Here is a 26,993-nt window from a genome sequence, read left to right on the forward strand (position 1 = left end):
CAACTACCTAGGTCCAAAGAATCAATCATAACTGAAGAACCTGAGTGGCCCACTTACCCCCACTTTCTATCTAGGGCATTCCTACCCGAAACGGCCTATCTTCTCAAGTATGAGTGACACCTGCGCCCGCCAATAGCTTCTTGTTTCTTTTTCTGGCTCACAAGTGTGAAACTTATTCCTGAATGCCACACACAAGCAGGTACCTTACCTGAGCCAGAGACGTTGGAGCCATCGACACCTTTGGGCTCCAGGATTTGACTTCCCTTGTTGGGTAGAAAGTAAAGTTGAACTGTTAGTTTGGGCAGTTTGATAGATTCTATCACCATTTTACAAACCAAGGGATGGTGCAAAAGAAAGGTAGTTACCTAGATCATCTATCTTGACATACCTCGCCACTATGTCCTGAATTCAAGAGACTTCATGTCAAGTAGTAAAACCGAGGCCCAAGTGTTGTACTAAATAAATAAATAAATAAATGTTGCACTATATGATGTTTATTATTACCCTTAAGATTATCAAGGGGTTATTGTTTAACCTGGTACTACAAATAGTAAGACTCAGACACCTGTTAGATTTTTGCCTTATTTACCTTGGGCCAGACAGATATTTCATCTACACTGGCTCAGTAACCTCACAATCCATCTCCCAGTTCTTATCCAATGCCATCGACCTTAATCTTCCTCATCTGGTCTACCTTCCATCCATAATCCATGGTACTTGCTTGTATTCTTCATCTGGACCTTTTCATGCTATTATTGAAGTCCTTCCTCTCAGCCCATGTGGGTTTTTTTCTCCACACTAACCCATCATGGCATTCTCCTTCCTCCTTTTTTCCGATGTGACCTGAATTGTCCTATCCTTGGCAAGTTTGAAAACCTAAGCCATGCCTACGGTATTCTGCCCTGCCCAAGTATAGGCCCTTTAATCAACCAATCAGGTATGTTTTAGGCTTACAAAACAAACATAGTTGTAACCAGATCTTAAGGGCCAGTAACACCCATCAGACCAACCTCTGACATCCAAGTATAACATTAATTGTCCAGGTATGTCTGGTTGGCCTATAACTCCAAAACTGAACTAGTGTTTTAACATTCTCAAAATCAAGTTAATAATGAACGATGCCAGAGGCCAAATTAAAAGTTTGGGACTATGGATTAGGAAAGAAGGCAGGGTACCTCAGTGGGAGGGTAAAGAAGAAAGGCCTAGGGCATTTGTGCTGGGACAGATCAGGGAATCCTTGCACCTTAGCAGGTAGAGTAGAGTCTTTGTAGTAGGAACTAACTGGAATTTCAGAACTGAGAAGCCATAAGAAATTAGGAAAGACTGGGGCCCTTTATCTGCTGTGTTCTTAGACTGTAATGGAAGCAACCTGTTGCTTCATTCTAGCTCCTTCCCCACGTAATCTCAAAAACCCTCAAACTGAATGTCCTTCCCTTCTATTTCCTGTGCATCTATCCATTCTTCTGACTTCCTCTTATTCTCTAAAGGTTTTCCTATCTTTTCTCTCTGTCAGCTGGTTGCTTGCTCCACCTCTTGACTTATGATTGACTTTTTAAAAATTAAAGTTGACTTTTTATAATATTTAAGCAGAACACTTTTGGATTAAAGGTGTGTTGCTAGGGCTGAACCCTAGCAACAATGAGGCAGATGTCTCAACTGGTCTTCAGTGTACACCAGAATCCTAAAGAAATAGGTTTCGCATCAATGAAAGTATGGACTTGCCAGAAAGAGCAAGCAGGCAAAGAGAGAAAGCTTCCTTCTTCCATGTCCTTTACATAGGCTGACACCAGTAGATTATAAATGGATCTTCCCACTTCAAAATATCCAGATTAAAAATGAGTCTTCCTACTTTGAATGATTTAATTAATAAAAATAAAATCCCCATAGGTTTACCCAGCCTATGGGTTTTAGTTAATTTCATACATAGTTTAACTTGACAAGCAAGAATAGCCATTGAATTAATGGATAGTAATTTTCACCATGGGCGCCATTTGACAATGTCCAAAGACATTTTTGGCTCTCAGGAGGGTGTTATTAGTATCTAGAGAGTAGAGGCCAGAAATGCTGATAAATCTCCAACCATGCAAATAATGCAATTGAGTCCTTTTACAATGCTTAAGCAAAGATGAATCCCGTCTAAAATGTCAGCAATGCCAGGAAACCCTGGTTTGTCATTTTAGGGAAACAAAGATCATTTATACATGACATTTTAGTGAGTGACATATCCCTTCTTTCATTTCTTCAGAAGATTAGTGACCAAATAAGCTGATTTGTTGAATTAGAAGCTGTCAATTATGACTAGCCTTGATGGAAAAAAAAAAATAAGACAAGGAAAAAGAAATAACAAGCATTTATGGCCTCTCTTCTTAAACGGTTGGAAGTTGTATGCTCTAGATACTGGCCATTCAATATGGGAGCCACTACCTACATGTAGTTAATAATATTTAAACTTAAATTTTCAGTTGCTGGGGGCTGGAGAGATGGCTCAGTGGTTAGGAATGCATACTGTTCTTACAGTCAAGCAGAGATAACATTCCCAGCACTCACAGTAGGTGGCTTACAGCTCCCTGTAGCTCTAGCACAGGGAAGTTGGAATCTGTAGATGCTGACACTCATGTACACAAAACCAAAATAACATGAATCTGAAGGAACATTCAGTCTCTTGTGCACAAGCGACATTTCAAGTGCTAGAAAGCAGCACGTGGCTTGTAGTTACCTATTCAGACCATACATGTGGTGTATGTGCTGTGTGTGGTTATTGTGTAATGCTTTAGATATTAGAGTAACAGCTTTTATCAGTCAGGGGTCAGTCAGCTGTTAAGTCAGCTTTAAAATATTAATAGCAGAATTACACTTGATAGCTAAAACCCCTGTTGGTCTTTCTATGTAGCCTTGGCTGTCTTGGAACTTTCTATGTAGACGAGGCTGGCTTTGAACTCACAGAGATCTTCCTGCCTCTTCCTCCTAAGTGCTAGGATTAAAGGCATTTGTAACCACACCCAGATTAAAAATAAGTTTTAATTAAGAACAATTTTTGCTACTTGGCAGCATGGATTTCAGGGATTTTCTGAGGTGGGTAGTGATTGATGGGCAAGACAGCCCCTTAGTTAATAACCTCAAGAAAAAGCTACCCAAGCCTAGTGTTTAGAATAGTTACCCTCTTGTGTTTTTCCAGACAACCTCAGATCCTGTACTCAGGAGATACTATGAAATTAGAAATACAAATGAGAAATACTGTATTGTTGCTGGATTTAGGTGGATGAAAACTTTTACTTTCATATTTTATGTACAGTCTCTCATTGTATATAGCCTGTTATGTATTCCTTCTACTAAAAATAAACTCTGTATTTATCATTTCAAAATTAGAATGGGCTGCTTTTCTGTGACAGAAAGGCAAAAATTTCCTATCAGAATATCCGAAATAGATTTTATTGGGATATCAGGCTATGTTTCTCATTTAGAAAACAAAACCTAAAAAAACCACCCACCCACCCAAACAAACAAACAAACAAACAAACAAAAACAAAAATAAAAACAAAGCCACCTAAACAAAAGACTCTGCATTCCCACACTAAGTCCCCCCCCCCCGTTCCCCGCCTCCCATCCCCCCCCCCCCCCAGCTTCCATCCCCTTATGGTTAAGACAAGTTTCTCTAGCAGTGCAAGGTGTTTGGGAACTCACTATGTAGAGCAGACTGACCTTGACCTCACAAAGCTCCTCTTGCCTTTGCCGACTGACTGCTGCGACAGACTGCTACCATACCTAATTACTATTTTGTTTTAGTTTGGGGTCAAGGTCCCACTGTATAACTCAGGCTAGCCTTGAAATTGTTGGTGAACTTCCTCCATCAGTTTTCCAGGTGCCGGGACTGAGGTATAGGCCACCGTGCCTATGCTAATTTTATTAGTAAAAGCAGGTCTTTCCTTTGATTGTTTTTCACAAATTCCTCAGGAAACTATTGTTATTTCCTGATCATTATAATTTTCTGAACACTTACAACCAGCTGTGCTGACTGCAAGACGTTATCAATGTTTTGTGCTTCAATGTTTGCCTTCGGGATGCCACTGAAGCATCCATTTCTCTTTAACTCAGCGCCTTGTCTAACAATGTTTGAAAGGTTGAATGTTAGTTGTGAATGTTATAAAACAAGCATGTTGATTAGTTGGGTTGAGATAAATTTACTGGTTGCACTTTAAGCCACTATCAATTAGGATACTATTATTTACGATAGCGATAGAATATTAACGTATTGCCCTAAAACCTCATGTGTTTGTAAACTTAAGTCTTGTGGAACTTCTAATTTTATTAAACCAGGAACGTAAGTTCTTTTAAAAATCTACTAGGATGTTTTCTTTAAATCTGAGAAATATGATTCTTAGCTTTTAACCCTTCACTTTCTAAAAGTGTGTTTGAAATGGCAAGTTAAACTTTAGTTTGGCGTTTATATGACTGTAGGCCATGATAGTTTGGTGAACTTTAGGACATGACAGTTTGATTTACTAATATGAGAGTTTCCCACATAAAAAATTAAATTTTATTATATCAAAATTGCATCTAGAGTTGAAGTTTTAGTCTTTTCACCTTTTAGCCACAAAGTAGGCGGAAGATATTTACCAATCTTTCCAATATTCATTAGATTAAAAAAAAAAAGAAAAAAGATAGCTTTGTCATGATCACGGCAGCAGCTGGAAATAATTCCACTTTCATTTCTGTACAAAGCTGGACTTAGAGTGTTGCTGCCTCTGGGTAAAGGACGCTGGGTGGAGCCAGGGGTGGCGCTACACACACCGTTAATCCCAGCACTCAGGCAGGCAGATCTCTATGAGGCCAGCCTGGTTTACATAGTGAGTTCCAGGACCCAGGGCTATGTGGTGAGACCTGAGGTCCTCTTAGATCCAATGTAACTCAAACATCAGGTCAATGCAGATGACAAAATTTATTATAGTCAAGTCCCTACTGATCAATCAGAGCCACAGAACAGACGTGAAAGCTGAATTGCAATTTTGAAGGGAAGTTGTACGGGAAATTTCAAGGCTGAAACCATAAAGTGAGGGGAAGCAGGGTGGCCTGGAAACATGAACTTAGTTCGACCCTGCCAAGAGGATGGAGAAATTGCCCTAAGAAGTCTGGATGCAGACAACTGTCTCCTTACAACAGAAGCTGTTCAGCTATGGGGAGGTTCTCAGCTCACTGAGGGCCTGGGACCTTGAACTTAGTTTCCCCCTATGATTAACTTGAGTCTAAAAAAAAAAAAAATAACAGTACTTAGAACACGTGTCTAAAGTTTGTTCCCAATAGTCCCAAAACAACAAAAGGACCCTGGGAAGGAGGCCAAGCAGGGAGCTGATCTCAAGCAGCTCTGGATTTGGTTGTCCGAAGAACATTCAGAGAACAAAGGCCTACAAGAAAACATCTCCTGGCGTTTCAGTGGGAGTTAAGGTTAACTGTCTTCTGGCCTTAGATTTGAAACAATTCCGTTTGCTTCAAGAATATATGGAAAAATGACTGGCTTCTGGAAACTGCAGTACTCTGTTATTTACAGGGAACAACCTTGCAACTGAACCTCATTCTGAAGCCTCAACCAACAGTATTCCTCATTGTGGGTTGAAGGACTCATTAGACAACAACTAATTTTACAAGGATATTGCAAAGATAGTAGTCTTAATTGCTTTAAGAAATTATTTATTTTTTTCTTTATGTGCATTGCTGTTTGCCTGCATGTATGTCTAGTTACAGACAGTTGTGAGCTACCATGTGGTTGCTGGGAATTAAACTCAGGTCCATCTGGAAAAACATCCAGTGCTCTTAACTGCTGAGCCATCTCTCCAGCTCTGTTTTCATCCTTTAAAGCAAATACCTGATACAAATTAACCAAGCAGAACTTCACTTAGCATTCATTTTCATCATGTTTTCTGTCCTCCCAGCTTTGGTTTACCCAGCATTTTGTCATGACTCTAATCTATTGGTGCCTGGCTATGTAATAAAAAACGGTTATAAATAATATTTTTTCTCTTTTTTAATTTTGTTTGATTCTCTGTGAGTGTGTGTGTGTGGTATGTATGTTCATGCATTCAAGGTTACACACATGGAACCCACCTGAGAGTGTTGTGTGCCTTGTTCTATCACATCACTGCATTTCCTTTAAATAGTCTCAGCCCCAGAAATCTTCTTGTCATTATTCAACACGTACCTGTCAAATATAAAATATCAATTACTTTAGGCATTTGGCAAAAGATAGCACAATTAGAAAATTAAGAATGCCATATAATGGATAGGTGCTATAGAAACAGGTGCATACATTTTCGTATATTGAGGCAGTAGCTAAGGAAGTTTTGGTATGGAACATTTTGAGTCCAATTTTCAGATGAATCCTCAGGTGATGGATGAGTGATAGCAACCTCTTTGGCAAAGGGAGCTTGTATAGGGCTTTTCTACATTTCTACATGATTGGGTAAACAGGTTGGTTTTGTGGCTGAAGGACTGTTGAAGTTGACAGTGGTTTGACTTTGTTGTTGGAGGTTTGGGTTTTTGTTTTCAGCAGAAAAAGATGCTAAGCTTTACAGAACTGTATTATATGGATTTTATTTTTAAGCCCAACGACCATGAATTAATTGTACACATAAAATGTTATCAGCTTGGATTGATGATACAGGCTACTGTGAAGGCTGAGGCTTCTGCCTCAGGTTCAAAATTGGCCTGAGCTATACACTGAGTTCAAGACCAGCCTGGGTAACTCTCAGAGTCCTTGTCACAAAGTTAAATGTATTTGAAAAGTGTCTTGGATTTATGACTTTCTTTGTCCTGTTAAAACAGCTTCAGTTAGAACATAGTATTTGGGGTCGTCTAAATCTGTGTTCCCAGGCCATGGTCACTGATATATTTGTCTCCAGAGTAAATTATCTCCTAATCCTGTTAAAGTTAGGTTTTATTTTTTCTTTTTTTTTTTGACATTAGTATTCCCAAGAATCCCGAGCCAGCAGCCCATCTTCAAATACTCTCATTTCACTACTAGGTCACAGATCATCAATATTTAAGAATGAACATATGCCTCTTAAAAAAAAACATCTTACTGACCACCTTTCATACTCTGCTGATGGAAACAAAATGGACCGCTCTAGGAAGGATGACTGTCAGTATTTAAAGCGTTTGCAAAGCCGCCTAGAAATGGTGATGGTTTACAGCACACCGTGTTTGGCTCAGCAGCACCATTAGCTTCCTATTTATTGTAGGTGCAGGTGAGGGTGCAGCAGTTACCAGGCTGCTTAATCAGTGGCGGGTTTGGTTTTGTGGTCTTTGAAGGTGCAGGAACCACCGCTACCTTGGGTGACACTGGTGCACACAGAACCCCAGGGTGGGATTTCCCTTAGATTGTGAAGTTTCTTCACAGCGCCTCCTTCAGTTTCCTGAGAAAAGGCAAGTGGCCACAGCCACCATCTCCCCTTACGCCAAGGCTGGCCCAGCCTGCCATTTTCAGGCTGTCTTATAAAACAAATACAACGAGGTAGGAAAGGTTGATTCCTATGTTCTCACTCAGATTCTCAGAACCCAGGCTCTCGCATCCTCCGAGGTCCCTAAGAACCAATACAGTCAGGGCGTAGCAGAGGAGATGAGGCCGGCATCCCACCCAGAGCTCCTCCGCGGGAGGTCCTGGTAGGCATGACATCTGATAAGGTGGGCGTGGGAGGGCCTGGCCTACGGGGACATCCTCGAGGCTTTAGGGCAGGGGCTAGAAGCCTTTCCCTCAAGTCCAGCAGGAAACCTTCAGCTAGGTGGCTCACTCAAAGGGCCTCGAGGTTTTCCCGCGCAACCGCCCTCGGGGCACGGAAGAACAGGGTGGAACCTCGGGGGACAACCCACTGTCTTTGAATCGCAGCGTGGGGGCGGAGCTCCGCACCTTCGCGTCTCCTGATTGGTTGGTCTCCGAAGCCTCTGCCTTTGGATTGGACAAGCGCACCGCCGATCGCAGAACGTCACTGGTCTCCGAGCCTGTTGCTGGATTGAGTGGGCGTCGACGTCTAAATAGACGCACGGCATCGCGCTTGGCGGGTCCCCGCCTTGCGGTTCGGGTCTGGTCCCCGGCGCCTGGGCGGCGAGGCCTGGAGGAGGTTTTTTCAGGCGTCCTAAGAAGATCCGGGGCGCCCTAGGCATCTCGAAGCCACCCGGCCCCGAGCCATGTCCTGGATGTTCAAAAGGTAAAGGGCGGAGGCGGGTGGGGCGCGAGCCCAGTCGCCCCGCGCTGTCCTCGAGCGTACGCCCCGGGGCGGTGGGTGCATTTGGTGTTCCTGCGGTTTGAATCCCTTCTGCGGGTCGCTGCCCGCCTTGCTCCCCGAGGCGCCAGTGCATTGTCTGGGCCGACGGGGGGTGCGCTGCCAGCCCCTCGGGAAATGTCCGTGCGCGCCCTGCGGGTCCGAGGCTCCACCTTGAAGGGCTTCGTTCACCATTGTTAGCCCGCTGCACGCCGGGCATCATCACGGTAGCAGCTCCCAGACAGCCCTCCCGCCAGCGTCATGTTTAATGGGTTCTGTTCAGGAGTTACAGCCCGGGGTGCCGGATGTGTTTATGTCTCAAGTTAAAAACCTTTTCATGGCCTCTGGCGGTGGCACAACGCCTTTACTGCCAGAGCCTGGGAGCCAGAGGCAGGTGGATCTCTGTGAGTTTGAGGCCAGCCTGATCCACTGAGGGAGGCGAAGGACAGCCAGGGTTACACAGCGAAGCCTGGAGTTCAAGGCCAGGATGGTCTACTGAGGCTGCCTCAAAATAACAGCGATCCGACTGTCTCCTCCTCCCAAGTGCTGGGATCAAAGGCTGCCACTGCTGCCTCACTGTCACCACCCGGCTTTGTTTTGTTTTTAAATAGGGATCCTGTTTGGAAGTATTTTCAGTCTGTCCAGTATGGAGCCCATGGAAAGTTTCCAAGACTTTCATACCCAACTTTCTTTCCACGTTTTGAATTCCAAGACATAATCCCCCCAGACGACCTCCTAACTAGTGATGAAGATCTGGATTTGGTTTTATTTGGAACTTTGAGAGGACAAGTTGTTGGACTACGCTATTACACAGGAGTCGTGAGTATAAGACTGGATACAATTAAATAAAATTGTGGTGTGCTTGTGGTTTTTAACAGTAAATTATATTAAAAGGTGACATACACAGTGAATGTTTTACCGAAATATATCACTCAAAATAAATACGTTTATCAACTTTAATTTTTTTACGTTTCTGCCATGCTTACAGTATAGAAAGCGCCTTTGCCCACAGTGTCATTGATTCCTGTAATTACTGAGAATTTAGGGAACTTAAACTACATCAGTTTTTACTAGATTGTTTACTTTTAGGTTCTTTATTTATGTAGTAAGAATAGCGCCTGCTCTTTTTCGCGGGTTCTCTGTTCTCCGAATTGAATGTTTGTGTGTGTATGAGAGAAAGAGAAAGTGAAACATAAAATTAGAATGTTCAGCTTTATTCTTTTTCTTTGGTCTTTTGTAAACTGGATCATTTTTACATTAGTAGAGTTCAGTATATATTATTCCTTTAAAATGCAGTTCTGGGGCTGAAGAGATGATTCAGCAGTTAAGAGCACTTGCTGCTCTTTCAAAGGGCTTTGGATTGGAGTTCTGTTCTCAGTACTTACGGCTGGCAACTCACAGCTCTCCTTAACTACAGCTTCAGGAGTCTGATGCCCATGTCTGCCATATGTGGCTACTCACACATACTTCCACACATAATACACACATATATATGATTAGAAATAAAATACATCTTTAAAAAAAACCCACAATTTTTACATTTCATTTTTATTAATGGAATTAACAATTACTTATATGCAATCACTGATTAGATTTTGCTGATTACAGGTATGCTCCACCACGCCCGGCTTGTCTTATATTTCATTCTCTGTATATTTTAGGTTGAACATCTCAGGTTGTGTACTAGTTGTATGAGAGGTATTATCTAGGAGATTACTTAGGGAAGAAAATTATTTCTTGAGTTTTTATGAATTCATAATTTTCATTTGCTACCTCAGAGTTTGACCAAATATAAAGTGTTTGATCCATATTTTTTCCTTTATATGCTAATGTTGCACAATATAATGTTGGTGAAAATTTTGATGTCAGTAGGATTTTCTATCCCACTTAAGTGAATTAAGTGAATTAGAATTTTTTTTTTTTTTTTGGTCTGATGATTAAAGGATAATATTCTTAAAAGCCTGATAGTTTCATTAAGGTGCTTTGTTTGTTCTATACATTTGTTTTCTTTTATTTCTGAAAAATTTCTATAATTATAGTTTTAAATGTTTCCTTTATTCCAAAGCCATTTCTTTTTTAAAACCATAGTTTCATTCATTTCTGCTCTCTGACTTAATCTACCTCGATTCTACCTGTCTGCCACTGCCTCTTAACCCTTTTTATTACAATTTTTTACTGTTCTTACCATGTTTTTAGATGCTCTGTTTATACTTGTGTTGATTGTACTTAGTCTTTGCTGTTGAAATATGTTTCTTCTCTCCATTCTTGTTTGGGATCTTCATTATTTTAAAAAATAGATAAAACGAATTGAATTTCAAAAGTTTTTGTACCATAACTTAGGTTATACACTCTATACTTTTCTGTTACTCTAGGATTTCAATTTATACGTGTAAATATGTACATGTAAATGTCCATGTACAGATTGAGATCATATAGTAATAAAAATAGATCCAAAGAAAAAGCAGTTAGTTACTCCCACAACGTTCATGCCAGTGCCGAATCCGCGGACGTATTGCCACGCCAGTCGTTACTGCAGTTCGCATGCTTCACAGCTGGAAGAGACTGTTGATGACTTCTTCCCCCCACCCTCAGCAGTAAAGCTAGTCAGCAGGGAGTAAGTCAGTGCCAACTTCACTTCTCCAGGTGCTGTGGCCAGTGTGTGTGGTCATTTCACGCTTGTCTTACCATCAAGTTCTCTTGGGCAACCAAGATCCAAGACAATAGCCTTTATTATTTTGGGAGACTCCTGGGAGTCCAGTATCCCATACCTGGTACTGAACTTCTCATTTGGCGAACTGTAGCGTCTGGGATGAGCATAGTCCCCATGTAGGGTAGCTCTAATTACACTGTTTTATAGGGCAAACACTACACAGCCACCCACCACATAGCGACACTGTATACTACATCGACATATTAGTATATATATCACATATAATTTCTTTATTGCCTTTTTCATACGTCCTTCATGTTATTTTTCCTCTCGCCCTTCCTCTGCTCTCATCTCTCTCCCACTTAAACCTCTGAATTTCTCTCTTTCCCTTTCTATCACCGACTTCTTTCTTCCATCCTTAAGGCCCTCCCTCATTGTCCTTTTCTGGCTTCTTGTATTGTACAGGTACTTCAAATTAAATACACGAATGGAAAGGTTTGACACTGAGATCCACATATGATTGAGAGCATGTGATGTTCGAATCACTGGGTCTGGGCTACTTTACTCAGTGTAATGTTTTCTGACTCCAGCCATTGATCTGCAGATTTCATTCTTCTTTATAGCTGAATAAAATCCCCTTCTATGAAGGTGCTGCATTTTCACTCTTTATCAGTTGATGGACATATAGTCTATTTCTCTGTTCTAGCTATATGAATAGAGTTAATATGAACATGGATATGTATGTGTCTCTGACTCACCTATACCTGGCACATATATCCAAAGATTAGCTATGTTTTTAAAGTGAAGGTAGTATGAATCTTTAAGGTAGACTTGACTGTACTTATCAGATCTTGAGGATTAGCTTCCTAATGAAAATAAGTTAGAAAAGTAGAGTAGAAGAATCATTGTAAAACCTTTCTTATGATTTCTAGTTTGAGCTAGGGCTGTGGCTCAGTTGACCGGTTGCTTTGTCATCTTTACCTAGCCTTGGGTTCAGCATGGCACACAGTATAAACTGGAGTGGTGGCGCATACATAGGATCTTAGCATTCAGGAGCTAGAGGCAGAAAGATCACACTTCAGTACAGTCTTCAGTAAGATCATCTTTGGCTGCATAACAAATTGAGGGCAGCCTTGGGGACGTGAGACCCTGTATCAGGTAAACCAAAACAAAGAAAAGCTAACAATAATGGGTGAATGGAAATTCTAGCAACAGTACAATTAAGTCAAGCTATTACTGTTCATATTTGTATTATTACTGTGTCTTGCTTATTTTTACTAGGTAAATAATAATGAAATGGTTGCTTTACAACGAGAGCCTAATAATCCCTATGATAAGAATGCTATTAAAGTAAATAATGTGAATGGAAATCAGGTTGGCCATTTAAAGAAAGATCTTGCAGCTGCCATGGCCTATATCATGGACAACAAATTGGCACAAGTGGAAGGGTAATACGCTTTTAGAGTTTGTTTTAATAATTATGAATTTAGTTATCTTTGAATATGTTAACACTTCCGGGAGCCTCTGGATGTATCATGGCACCTTATATCACTGTAGTTTTAGATGTATTCAATTTTCTTCTCTGCCTTTCCTATCCAGCCATCAAATAGCTGTTCTCACATTTTCCTATTACATTATTACTGTGGAGAAAAACAGACTTGGGTTTACGTATTTGGAAGTATATCCTGTCTCTTGCTATTGTATCCAGCTTGAACTCAAGGTGATCCTCCGGCCTCAGAGTCTTCCTGAGTGCTGGAATGATAGGCATGTGTTATCACAGGCAGTTCACAATGCTGGGGTCTTGGTAGTACAACCTGGCTTTGAGCTACCAACCCTTCCTTTAGCCTCCTGTGTGTTGGGATTAGAGGTGTTCACTATTGTGATTGTTGGGTTTATTTTTTCAGTTTTTCAAATTTGCTTAAATAATCCCTTGTTTTACAGTTCTTGGTTGAGTGGTATATTTAACATTTAGAATTACGTATAAAATAACTTTCAATTTTCTCATATTTTCATAATAGGGTAGTTCCTTATGGCGCAAATAATGCTTTTACCATGCCTCTTACCATGACCTTTTGGGGGAAAGAAGAAAATAGAAAAGTGGTTTTAGATCATTTGAAGAAACATGGATTTAAGTTGGGCCCCACACCAAAGAGTAAGTTTGATATTTTAAGATTCAGGGATCATAAAGTAGTTAGTCTCTTTGAGTTTGATTGGCCAAAGTAATATATGCGAAATGCTCCATGTTATAACTTTTATTTTTTGTTTTTTTGGTAATTTCTTGAAGAAATTGCTGACTTTTCCTTTTATATTTCTATTGAAATACAGTTATGTATCATTTAACAACAAAGACAGGTATCATGTTGATTTTGTCATTGTGTAACTACCATAGACTACTCATACAAAAATAAAATAGTCAATCTTATAGGCCCAGCATTAGATGTCCAAATATAAAGCTGCATGCTTGTATCCATAGATTAATCCATACACCAAAATATACAACAAGGAGGGTCAGTATACTCTGTTTAAGGTTTTCTAATGTTAATCCTATTTAAAACTTTTTTTTTTTTTTTTGGTAAGTTTTAGACAAGAAGAACAGGTCAGTAGAGAATGAAAAAGAATTTGATACTTGGTTAGAAGTTTTTCAAATAATATGTGATTATTTCAATAATTGGGTTTTTTGCTGGGGGAATGATTTAGTATTTAGCGTAAAATTTTCTTTAGGTCTAGGGATATGGTTTAGTGGTGGAGCACTTATATACATTATATTTTGTTTCATTTTTTGATATTTTTTACAGTTCTGGGAACTGTCCATGCTAGGCAAGTACTCTGCCACTCAGCTACATCCCCAAGTCTGTGGGGATTTTTAGTGTTGATTGGTGTTTTAGTTTACTTCTGCTGCTTAACTTCTTTTTATTTTGGTCATTTATTTTTTATTTTTTCATTTGGAAACACTAGCTTTAGGATTCAGTTTGGAGAACAGTTGGGGCTCGGGAAGAGCTGGACCAAGCTCTAATCCACCAGTTCATGTTGCAGTGCAGATGACCACTGAACAGGTAAGCTGCTGTTGTTGGCGTTCTTCAGTTTTACCTGAGTCCAGATCTCATGCAGGCTTACCTCCGTCATTGTGTGACTGATAGTGGTCTTGACTCCTGGACTTCCTGCCTCTGACTCTCAAACACTGGGATCGCAAATGTTTGTCGCCGTGTCTGCCTCAGATATGCTTTTATTTGTACCATAATGTAAATGCTTAGTGACAAAGGATAGGATAAATATGTATGTGCTAATCTTCGTGAATTTTAGGTTATATTGTTAAAAGTATAATGACAACTATTGTAGGAAAATTGAATGTAGAGACTCATTTGTAGACATAATTTAAAAAGCAGCGATAAAGAATATGGTCATCTCTTAATTCAAAGAAACTGGAACCATCCAGTCATGATGGCATTGTTTTTATAGAATCACTGCACATCCTAAATTTCTAAATTTAGGGTTCTAATTTCTAAATTCAGTTTCTAAATTAATTACAATATTGGCTATAAGTATAAAAGATCTAGTAGTTATACTGTATTGTTTAGGGAACAAGGACAAGGGAAATTTATGTATACAGGCTCAGCACAGACATAACCATTGTGTAACTATTTTTGTTTAGCTAGACCTATGAAAAGAAGGGCAGATTCACATGTAGACAATTATACAGACATAAAGTAATGGATATGACTATACATGTAATATTTTTTATTTGAAAATTTCAAATGTCTAAAGTAGTAATAAAAAGAAAACTAGAATGTGGAAACTAATCTCTCGTTTTAGTAAGGATGCAAGTACAAGCTTAAAAAACTTAATTAAAAATTTTTGATATTATTCTACTTATTTTGCCTAAATTGTAGTTTAGTAATTAATCCATTAATGTAATCCAGTTGTTATACCAAGTTACTCTGAAAAAATATATGTAGTGTTTGTTACTGTTAATATAGATTAATTAGATAATAATATTAAAGTATTTTTATGATTGTATATTCACTAGTGATTTTAGACAATAACATTAGGGCATTTTATATCTGTTTATCCACTAATGGTATTCTTTCTATTTCCCAATTATGGTTTTCTTTGCATGTTGAAAGGATATGGGCCTATGCTTTGTGGGCAAACCATAGGCCACCTCTATTAAGCTGTCATAGTGTCTTTTAGATGGCTACTATGTATTCATATGCTAATTTGTAAAAGAAATGATAAGACAAAAGTATAAGTTGATCAGTTTTAAAGGTCAGCTAAATTAGGCTAATAATGAAATTATCCTATTAGCCTAACATTTTGTAGGAAATAGCAAGTATCTGGTAGGTCTCCCCAAAATTGTTTGTTTGTTTTAAGATTAATTTATTTATTATGTATACAGAGTTCTGCGTATGTGCCAGAAGAGGGCACCAGATCTCATTATAAATGGTTGGGAGCCACCATGTGATTGCTGGGAATTGAACTCAGTACCTCTGAAAGAGAAACCACTGCTGTTAACCTCTGAGTCATCTCTCCAGCACCCACAAAATAGTTTCTATGCCAATGGAATCACAGAATTCCAATGTCAGAAGGATCCTTGGCCATTTACTTTATTTCATGTTCTTGGTTTTATGAAAGTTAGGTGTAAGCCTTAGTTCTCTGCTTAAACATGCAGGGTCATTTGTGACAGGTCTGTGACTTAGGGCTTCACCACTGTCCTTTCAGCGTTAGGATAGGACCTTCTGAGTGCTCTGGTCAATGCTCTTAGCAGGCGATAGCTCTGGTTCTTTATAACTCTTGTTTAGTCATCTGAAATGAGTACATTTACTTCTATAGAAAAGTCCTGTTTTTCAGTGAGTAGTTTAGTATCTCAGATACTTATTTTATGTACCTTTGAGCATTTGACTTATTCAATGAAATGTTTTGAAATCTATGAATTAACATGCAACTTTCACTTTAATTGGTTTGTTCAGTATGTATTGCTTTTTAACCATAGCTCAAAACGGAATTTGACAAATTATTTGAAGATTTAAAAGAAGATGATAAAACTAATGAAATGGAACCAGCTGAGGTACTGAACCTGTATATTTACAAAATTATTGCTGTATATGTTATACAAAGGTTTATAGTGACATTTCTCTTTAAGTATTCAGTATGCTTTGTCTAATCATTTATTGATGGCCACCTAGGCTGATTGTCTGCTACTGCTGGTGCTGTTGTAATGCCACATCAAACATGAAAGAGCAGATGTCTTTGTCGTTTGCTCACTCATATTCCTTTGGGAATATTCCCAGGATAATACAGCTGCATTCTGTGGTAATTATATTTGTAGTTTTCTGGGAATCTTTATACTGATTTCTGTAGTACTTGCACTACCTTACATCTTCACTAACACTGTGTAAGAGTTTCCTTTCTCCTAAGTCTTTGTGAGCATTTTCTGTTTTTAAAATAACAGCTATTTTCACAAATGTGAGATGGAATCTTAGTGCAGTTTTTAACTGCAGTTCTCTGATAGCTAAGGACATTGAGCTCTCTTTCACATATCTTTTGACTATCTTTTCACATATCTTTTGTTTTTTGAGAAATGTCTGTTTTCTTCATTTACCCATTTGCTAATAGACAAGTACTTTCAGAAAAGGATTCTGAGAACTCAAGAAATAATTTCAGGAACTGACCAGTGGTGTTGCAGGAAACTAAAAAGCTTTTGCATGGAAAAGGAAGCAGTTAATGGATGCTGAGATAATTTAGAACATTGGGGAAGTCTATGCCAGCTCTATGTCTGTGTTGGGGTTAATATCTAGAAAAATATAAAAGACTCAAAAATGTAAACCAATGTTTCAAATGAAAAGGTTTAGAACTATTAACTATCTTGGTAATTTATACATGTATAAGAACATAACTCTTTAGGTTCTGCACATGAAAAAACTGACTATATTTTTCTTTATGATGTATTTGTAGGCTATTGAAACACCATTGCTTCCACACCAAAAACAAGCTCTAGCTTGGATGATTTCACGAGAGAACAGCAAAGAACTTCCACCATTCTGGGAACAGCGAAATGACTTATATTATAACACAATAACAAATTTTTCTGAGAAGGAACGACCAGAAAATGTCCATGGAGGGATTTTAGCTGATGATATGGGTTTGGTAATTTTGTTTTTCTATATTTAGAAAAATCTTACTTTACAGTTATGATTTTGTAGAAAGAAATTTTTAACTTGATACATGGGTGCCAGGTTAGGACTAAATTTTGCCTTTAATGTAGATAGAAAATACACATTTTTTTTTTTTTTCCTTTAAAAATAGGGGCTTTTAGGAAATGAATAGATGGGTCAAATAACAAGGGATAGTTTAAAATGAGTAACAGAATGCATTGATATTTAGGAGTGTATTAGCATATATCCCAGTATTCTTTACTTTCTAGAATTCAGGGCAACCTGCCTTACATAGGGTCTCTAAAAAGTAAAGGTCAGTGATAGCGAGTTCAGCCCCCATTGTTGCAAAGAACAGCAGAAAGTAAAGAAAGGCCCAGTTACTTCCAGCTGGGGAGCCTGCACCTCATTTTCTGCTTTAAGAAAAGTTCTTTGCTAGTAGCAGTGATATTGACAACGAGAGAGAAGCAATAGTGATAACCCATGTTACTCTACTGGCCTGTTTGTTTCTTGCTGTGCTTCTGCTGTAGACCCTTTTGGCAAAGAGAGGCATCCTAAGATGCCTGGAGCAAAACCAGAAGATGAAATAATTTTCAAGGATTTTGCTTGATCCCATAGACTTTGAGGTTATTCTAGCTAAGCTAGGAGAAGGTGGTTGTTCCTTCTTAGAGGTTCCTTTACTACTGGAATATTGACACTGGCCTCATATCATGGCTCTTTGTATAACCTGAACTTCAGTGTTACTAGGTCTGCCAGTAAGTTTAGAAACAGTAATGCAGGAAATGAGAAGCTTGACCAGAGTCATGAAAAGTCAGACAGGGGCCAGGAGAAGTCAAATGAGAGCCACAAGAAATAAGACAGATGTGACAAGTCAGAGTGAAGTCATGACAAGTTTAGAATGTGACTATTAGAAAGTAGATAATGGGAGTAGGACAGGGAATGGGATCAAGACCAATAGGCCTGATCAGGTAGACATGAAAAGAGGACAGAAAAACACTGCTATCATCTCTTAGAGCAGTCTTCTTACATGCAGAAAAAAGTGGGAAGCTAAAGAGAGGGAATTAGACTCCATTGTAGGTCATGTTCAGGTGCTTCTCGGACTTCCTAAGTACAGTGAGGCTATGATGGGTAGTGACATTAACGTGGCTGTAGCCAGGTTGCTCTTCTAGCAGTATCCATTCCCATTCTCAGGGGCTATATTCTTGTTAATGCTATGGTTCCCTAATAAGAATCAAACAGTAGGACCAAACCTTGACTCCCCAGACCCCTGACTATTTTGTTTTGCCCCCTTTCCTTTCCTTTTCTCCATTCTGGGCTTCAGCCATAGTAGGCATTCGTCTTACATACTGGCCTACACCTCTAACCCCCCTTGGTGTCTTTAATAACATCTTTTCTTCTGGAGGAAACAGAACAGTATTATTTTAAATCATATTCTATCACAAATTCTGGGTGTATAGCATGGTAGATATTTGTGACTGGTTACCATAGCTGTTCCTGTGGGTTTGGTCATAGAGCTTTCACTTGGAGCTCTATAACATTTACGGTATTAGGCATTAAACTAAATAGTTTTATCACAGTTTAAAGACAGTTTTAAACAATAGCAGTATTTATGAATATGCTGTCACTGTTTAGTTTTGCAAGTTGTTTTGATGCTTCAGTGAAAAAAATGGCAGGTGAACCTTCATATTGTTTTGATATGTTGGGATTGTGTTGCTTTTTCCTTATAGATAATATAAAGGGAAGAGTGTGACATTATTTGCTCTTTCTTATTGATGTGTTACCATATCTGACTTTAGGAAGGAATGTTTATTTTTTAACTTTCAGTTCTGAGAGATACAGTCTATCACGGGGTTCAGAGATTTAAGTGATGGTCATATTGTGCCTGTATTCAAAAGGCAGAGAGAAATGGATGCTGATGATCATCCCAGTCTACGATTATAATCGCAAAAAAAAAAAAAAGGCAGCTAAAGTGATTCTTCTCCGGCCTTTGTACAGATGTCTACTCACATACGCACCTACACAAACACGAAGAATTTTGATCTTATAGTGTCCTGATAGGCTACGAGAAGACCAGACTTTGGGGCCTGCTTTAAAACTGCTATTTTTATTTCTATAGTACTATAAATCCTACTATTGAAAATAATGAAAATATCTTCATATGCATGTTAGAATTTCTAATTATTTTAAATTAGCTCTGAGGTTCACTTAAAATAGCTGTTAATATTAGTTCTGTGATAAAATGATAGGCCACTGAAGCATGTTAGTCATCCTATAAAATGACATTTCTCCGTGATGTTGTTATTTGGTAACTTATGAAAAAATTTTAACTACCTGAAGTACTTATTTTCATTAACAGTTGTATTTACTAATCATGCATGCTGTGGACTTGACTGATACTATTTTATTACTTTAGAATAGGTTTTTAAATGTATTCTAGATGTGTTTAAGAATCTAACCATTTATCTTTTAAAAATCTTTTAAAGGGTAAAACTCTTACTGCCATTGCAGTAATTCTTACCAACTTTGATGATGGCAGGCCTCTTCTCTGTAAAAGAGGCAAGAAGAATCAGCCAAGAAAGGTAAAGTAAGAGTGTATTCTGTGAAGGTTGCTTTACTATAGAACTTTCTATCTCACTAAACGTAGTTCACAAGTAACCAGTAAAAGCTGATCTTTCTGAGATATGATTAATGTTTTTTAACCATTTTTTTTTCTAATGGTGCTTATAAAAGTTTAAGTACCAGTTTTTGTGGTGGTGCATGTCTTTAGCCTCAGTACTCAAGAGGCTGAAGTAGGTGGATCGGTGAATTTAAGTCTACTTTGGTCTATACAGTGAGTTCTAGGCCAGTCAGGTCTGTATAGTAAGACCCTATTTCAAAACAACTACAATAACAACCAAACCAAATAAATTAAAAAACCCAGGAAACACAAATAAAAAAACCATAAAGAGTGTAAGTCTGTCTTAGTTACTGTTCTATTGCTGTGAAGAGCACCATGACCAAGGACCAAAGTAACTTATAAAAAACCAGCAATTAATTGGCAGGTTGTTATGAATTCAGAGGATTATTTAGTCCATTATCATTATGGTGAGGAACATGGTTATAGGCATGGCAGAAAAGCAATAGCTGAGAGCTGGCAGAAGGGAGAAGTTAGGAAAATGGAGAAAGGGAGACAGAGACAGAGAAATGAGAAATTAGAAAGAATTATTCCTGTTATTCCTGTATTACCTGAAAATTCTAAAACCTTGAGTTAGGAAACAGTACAAAAATGCTTTCTATATTATAATTTCCATGTACACTACTTTCTGTTGACTGCTTATTGAGATTTTTTTTTTAATACTTTACTTTTCTTGAGATTTTAACTGATTTTTTAAATTTATTTTATTTTATTTTTTTTTACCATAAATACTGCTGCTGTATCTCATCAGCTTTGGGAATTCCAGAAAAGCGAGAATGTTAATAGCAGTCTAATGGTATATACACTATTTACTGAATAAGGAATCTTGTTTTGAAAATTTAGTGTGGGAGTTTTTTATTCTAATGTAAATCTCATCTCATGAATTTTTTTCACAGTAACATAATTTAGAGGTTTCTTTTGTGTGTGTTCATTTGGAAAGATAAAGAACAACTAATTTTCAATGTTTTTTTTAAATATAGTGGGAAATTATATTCATTGCTCTTCTAATATTTTAAGCAAATGTCAACATGTATAATTAGAAAGCTAGCTGTCTTTAAAAGTTTTTAAACAAGGTTCTTTCTGCTTCCCTACCCATCCAACTTCATGTTCTTTCTCTCAAAACAAAACAAAAACATAAAAAAAGGACTGTGGGCTTGGGAGTGGTGCCAGGGGGAAAAATAACTACAAAGGAAAAGATACCTGAATAAAACAGTGAAAAAAAAGCACATAAAAACATGGAGTCCATTTGTGTTGGCCAACTATTTCTGAGCGTGGGGCCTGTCCTACAATATGGTTTATATGCCAGTGTCACTTCATTGGAGAAAACTGATTTTCTCTTTCCTGTCAAGTACTGGTTACAAATAGCTTTTTGTGTAGGGCAGAGACCTATTTCCCCTCCCCCAAGCTGAGATTTTTGTCTTGCCCTGAGCTTGTGTAGTCCTTGTGTCTACAGTCATAGTCTTTGTGAGTTCATATGTGCTGCAATCCTGTTGTGTCTGGGAAATGCTCTTTTCTTGGAGTCGTCTGGCTCTTAAAATATTTCTGTCTACTCTTCCAAGTAGATCCTGAGCCTTAAGGAGAAAGATTTGATAAAGATATTCTATTTGGAGCTGTGTCTCCAAAATCTGTCACTTTTTGTATGTTTCTGTAGTTTTGTATCTGTCTATTACCATCTACTACAAGAAGAAGCCTCTTTGATGAGAATTGGGCAATGGGTTGTAAAAAAAAAAAATCTATGGGTGTAAAAATATGTCACTAAGAATTGTTTTATTGCTGTGTTGATTTAGCAGAATAATAGTACTAAGTTTTCTTCCAGTCCCATGACCTTTCTAGGCTTAGGTTCTGCGCCACTTTAGCAATGCCAGGCATGGGTTCTGCTTCATGGAGTGGGCGTTAAATCCAACATTAAAAAGTGGTTGGGTACTTTAATAGCATTTGTGTCATCATTATGCTAATATATCTTACAAGTGTGGCCTTGGTATAGGTTGCAGGGTTCATAGCTGGATGATAGTGATAATTACCTTTTCTCCTCTGCTACCATGCATGTACCTTCAAGCTCCATGAACACTAATCAGTAGGAGTGAAGCTTCTCGTAATTGTAATTTTTGAGATACCAGTGAAAACATTTTAAATCAGTTTGTATTTATTTTCTTTTACCTTTTTAACTTTCTTACCATTGCTCCAAGATCTGGTAGCATTTCTAAGTAGTCTTCATTATGCAGAGTAAAGCAGTATAAAGCAATATATGTCTTAACATCATTTAAAACTGATAATCCATTGAAAAGAAAAATGCCTTTTTACGTAGGAATGTAAGGATGAGTCCATTCAGCCCAGAGGAAGTAATGCGAACAAAAAGGCAGATGTACACTCAGGTGAGTTTTAGTTGTGAGAATTGTCTGACTACTTTATAGATGATTTTCTCACCTTGGATATTTCTGTTTTGGATTTTATAATATACAAAAATTTAGGATTTTTTTTTTTTTTTTTATGAAGAACCTTGTGTGTATTGGTAATCAGGAAAGGTTTTGTCAGTATAATTGGATTGGTTATTAGTATATCAGAAAAGTTAGGGGAAAATGTTTTTAATTGAGAGAAAAAAATTTTTTAAAGATTTACTTACTTTATTTTTGATGAGCATTTTTTTAAAGATTTATTTATTTATGTATACAGTGTCCTGCCTGAATGTACACCTGCATGACAGAAGAGGGCACCAGATCTCATATTATATGATGGTTGTGAGCCATCATGTGTTTGCTGGGAATTGAATTCAGGACCTCTGGAAGCCAGACAGTGCTCCTGACCTCTGAGCCATCTTTCCAGCCCGAGAAAAAAAATCTTTAAAGAACAATTTAAAGAATAAAACAATATTTTCTTTTAGAGCTTCATTGTATTTGCAATGCAGTGTGCTTAGTTAAAAGCAAAGAAAGCTAGAAAGATAAATTAGAAGCAGTTCTGAAGTCAGAGAAGGGAAGATACCCGTGTTTTTAGCAGTCATGAGCCAGGTTGAAGCATAGCAAGGCTGAAGATGTCAGAGAGGACATCTTCATATGTGTGTGAAGAACTGGTAGTAAAACTGGGGTAGCCCTAAGGGATAGAAAACATTCTGAGCATAGAGTTGGGTGTAATATTTTACTTTTTTTTTTTTTTAATGGTAGGAAGATATTTGAATATAGGGGGGAGAATAATTTGGTAAGCTTGTGGGAGAAAATGAGAACTTAAGCGTAACTACGTAAGTTAATGTTCTTAAGGTTGAAGGAATACATAAGCAAGTGGGTGGTGTGGGAGAGGTAGGAAAAGTGGTTTATAGTAGATAATGACATCAAATTTTTGTTGCAAATTTAGTGAAGTTCTCTGGGAAGAAAAAATTAGTTTGAATTTGGGCCAAGAGTAGTGTATTGCAGAGCCTGGGAGGAGGATTAAACAGTGATAAGAAAGGATGCTAACTGACAACTATAATTTGGAAATACAGATTTATAACCACCCATTAGTATCTATCTGTTTACCTTCCTGTGTGTGTGTGTGTGTGCGTGATACAGAGGTAAATTTAGCCTGTGGGTTGGTCACTGACTATTGGAAAATGTATTCTTACTGGGTCATAAAAACTGAAGGTACTTCTTAAGTGAGAAAATACTGGTTTAGGAGAAATGTAGAAAGTTCCATGGGGCTTTCTGAAAGGAGTGAAGTTGGTAAAGCTCAGGGTTGGTTATGGAAAAATCCAAGCTTTTTACAGTGGTGTGGCTTTTTTCTTTTTTTCTTTTCTTTTCTTTCTTTTTTTTTTTTTCTCACTTTGGTAATTCTGTGTGTTCTTTTGAAATAGAGTCATGTAGTGAAGAACCCAGTGTTTCAGATACTCAGGAGAAGAGTAACTATTCCATGTCAGAACTGTCTAGCTTCTGCCCTAAAAGGTAAAGTGTTTGGTTTTAACTACATGACATGTTTGCTTACACTCTTCCTCTGCTTTCTTATACGAAGAAGTGAGTACTATATTTCATTACTTCAGTATATTTCTAATTACAGATTACTAAATCACAATGACAGTAGTATTGCTTTATAGAAAGGAATGTATTAATTCTTAAACAATGCTGATAATCTTCCCCTCTTTTTTTACTTTAAAAGTAAAAGTCATGTTACTCTATAAAATGTGGTTTATTAATTTTTAATAATTACTACCAGTTTCCCCTTGTACTTTTGGCCTAGACATTACAAGTTTTCTTTTGGATTTTAGGAGATGAAATTGAAGGATGTGTGGAAGACTTAACACAGCATTCTTGCTCAATTTAGTTGTTCCTTGACTAAATGATGGAAATAAGGCATAATAAAGTTGTTTATGGAGAGTTATATTGTTAATACAGACTAGAATGTATGGAGAATTTGCATAAAAGACCATTCCTGTTTGATCTTACCCTAAATCTCATTTTGTTGTATAGTGTGGTCTCCTATCAGTGCACATGGATATGATCTTAAGTCTAAGTATACACTAGCAATTCTTTAGCAGCAAACACAAAATATTGTCTAGTTGATGATTTTGTCATTAATCCCCATTTGAACTGAAGTCAGAATCATTGCTTATTAGTTGTTTTCTTATTTTAAAATGTTTTCAGTTAGCCAGGCATGGTGGCACATACCCTTAATCCCTCAGGGAGGCAGACGCAGGTGGATGACTGTGAGTTCGAGGCCAACCTGAGTCCAGGACAGCCAAAGCTATACAGAGAAACTATCACAAAAGATCCCTCCTCCAAAATGTTTTCAGTTTATTATCTGATGTGTATAAGTGTTTGCCTCTATGTATGTCTACGTGCCATACGTGTACCTTGTGCTCAGGAAGCCAAAAGAGGGCAGCAGAGCTCTTGAAACTGAAGTTATAGATCATTGAGAACTGCCATGTGGGTGTGGGGAATTGAACTTTCTTTGAAGGAGGAGCTGGTGCTTTTAATACCCGAACAATCTCTCTAGCCCAGTTTCCTTCTCCACATCCCTTCCCGCCAGACAAGAGTTTCTCTGTGTAGCCTTGGCTGTCCTGGAACTCACTGGGTAGACCAGGCTGGCCTTGAACTCGGAGCTCTGCCTGCCTCTGCCTCCAGAGTGTTGAGCTCCACCACTGCCCACAGTTTTTCTCTCATGTAAATGTCAGATCTTAAAACTGAATTAGTCATAAGTAATTCAGTAATATAGCACTGTTGGGTAGATTAGATGTAAGAAAATGGAATGCCTTTTCAAATGTAGTTGTAGTGGTATTAGATTTTACAAATGCAGCTATCTGGTAATAAAAGGAAGAAGCTTTTTATAGAAGATTTGGCTAGGCAAATAAAAGGCTTTTTGGAAAAACATTTAAAAAGCAAATTTATAATAAGCATATTGCTTATTATAATTTATTTTGAATCTTTCAATTTCAGAAGAAAAGTTTCTGTCCAGAAGATTGAAAGCAGTGATTCAGAGGAAATTGAAACAGGTGAACTGCCACAGAAAATGAAAGGTATTATGGTTGATTTGATACTCTGTCATGTATTCTAATCTTTGAGGGTACCCATATTTTATTTGTGTTTTATTTTAGGTAAGCTGAAAAATGCACAAACAGATACTAAAAGCAGAGTGAAAGGTAGGTATATATTATATCTAATATTAAAACCTCATTAATTGACATCTTGTTAGCCTGAAAAATTTAGCAATAGGTATAAAAATCCATCTGCTTTTGAACTCTTTCCTGCATTTGAGCTTTTCATGAATTTACCGAATGTGTTAAATGAACTAAACGATGCAAATTTGATAATTTTAAGTTCAAATCTAAGGGATAATATTTAAGCAAACTTTAAGCAAAAGTCACTCTCTACTACTTATAAAATAACTTAAATAAAACTGTATTTTTATACACACATAGATATACACACATATACACACAGTAATGAACAGGTTTTGAGTGCCTTCTTGAAAGCGTTCATATGATGCACATAAAAGAATAAATATCATTTATTTCCTTCACCTTTGAAGCATGCTTTATTTTCTTATTAATTCAAATCATATTGTCTTTTTAGTTAGCTGAGAAATTGTATTACATTTGGAAAAGAGCTCATCACCATTGCACTGATGTGAAATTTGACAGGTTCATACTGGTAGAGCTTTCTTTACTGAGAGCTGAATCACTTTACGTTTGTCTGTTTCTGCTTTCTGCTTTTAAGAGTAACAGCTGGGGCATGATTACATCATATCTCTGAGCTATAGAGATATGCTTAGTGTCATAAATGACAGTCTTGTTTACCAAATACTATTTTATTTAATAATATAATTTCTCAAGTTGTAAAATAGAGAACATGCCTAAGGAGGCACAGTAAAGAATTCTAATGATTCAGTGATTTTTCTTTTTATCAGGATCATCTAAGATTAAAGAAGATATAAAATTTGCTCAGGCACTTACTCCATCTACTCCTGTAACAAAAAGGAAAAGGTTGAGAAAAGGTCAGTAAGTCTAGTTTTCTACCCTTCCCCCCCCTTTTTTTTTTAAACTTTATTTATTGATTATTTGTACAGTATTCTTCCTGCATGTGTGCCTGCAGGGCAGCAGAGGGCATCAGGTCTCATTAGAGATGGTTATGAGCCACCATGTGGTCCTGGGAGTTGAACTCAGGACCTTTGGATGTATAGCCAGTGCTCTTAACCTCTGAGCCATCTCTCCAGCCCTCCCCCTATTTTTTAATGAAAAAATTAAATAAGAATATCAAAATCATATGAAAAAGTTGAGAAAGTATTGGAAAGGAAAGAAGCTATATCATGGTATAGCATTCTCCTATGCCTTTTTTACTGTGTATTTGTTTCAGAAAGGCCGAAGCATGATGGAGAGAGTTCTCTCTCTTGAATACAAGAGGTGTTTTTCTAGTAAATGAACAAAGTCATTTATGGTTGGTTTAAAGCTTAGCTTGTATAAATTTAAATAAAGTTCTAATTTTTAGCATAATTAAGATTTGCTTTTCTTAAGAATGTTACACATTGCTTATGAATATGATGGAAAGAGACTGAATTAAGGTTAGATGTCTGAGAGGGGAACACTCACCCACCCACCCACAAAAACTTCGAGCCAAAATTTACCCTGCCTTCAAGAAGGGTAGGGACAAAAATAGCAGAGATTGAGGGAATGTTCAAGAACGACTGCCCGAACCTGAGACTCACCAGGAGAGACCAATCCCTGACATGATTACTGATACTCGGCTATGCTTGTGGAGGGCAGCCAAGCACAGCTGTCTTCTGAATGGCTCCACCCAGCCCCTGATGAAGACAGATGCAGAGAC

The 26,993-nt window shown here is 37.8% G+C and overlaps 1 protein-coding gene across 1 annotated transcript in view; it reads left to right on the forward strand.

The window, feature by feature from the left end:
* Positions 1–8,005: 8,005 nt before the first annotated feature.
* The window catches only part of Hltf (helicase like transcription factor), a 47,309-nt gene continuing 28,321 nt past the window's right edge, over positions 8,006–26,993 (forward strand). The window contains exons 1-13 of the mRNA XM_055626124.1: positions 8,006–8,192; positions 8,858–9,065; positions 12,178–12,344; positions 12,915–13,048; positions 13,852–13,949; positions 15,884–15,958; positions 16,846–17,037; positions 19,526–19,621; positions 22,022–22,088; positions 23,534–23,621; positions 25,110–25,189; positions 25,268–25,312; positions 26,080–26,166. Of these exons, the coding sequence (XP_055482099.1) occupies positions 8,173–8,192; positions 8,858–9,065; positions 12,178–12,344; positions 12,915–13,048; positions 13,852–13,949; positions 15,884–15,958; positions 16,846–17,037; positions 19,526–19,621; positions 22,022–22,088; positions 23,534–23,621; positions 25,110–25,189; positions 25,268–25,312; positions 26,080–26,166 (1,357 nt within the window). The 5' untranslated portion in view covers positions 8,006–8,172. The remainder of the gene's footprint in view (positions 8,193–8,857; positions 9,066–12,177; positions 12,345–12,914; positions 13,049–13,851; positions 13,950–15,883; positions 15,959–16,845; positions 17,038–19,525; positions 19,622–22,021; positions 22,089–23,533; positions 23,622–25,109; positions 25,190–25,267; positions 25,313–26,079; positions 26,167–26,993) is intronic.

Source organism: Psammomys obesus, unplaced genomic scaffold (genome assembly GCF_907164565.1).
Source record: "Psammomys obesus unplaced genomic scaffold, mPsaObe1.curated_primary_1811, whole genome shotgun sequence".
NCBI classification, from domain to species: Eukaryota; Metazoa; Chordata; class Mammalia; order Rodentia; family Muridae; genus Psammomys; species Psammomys obesus.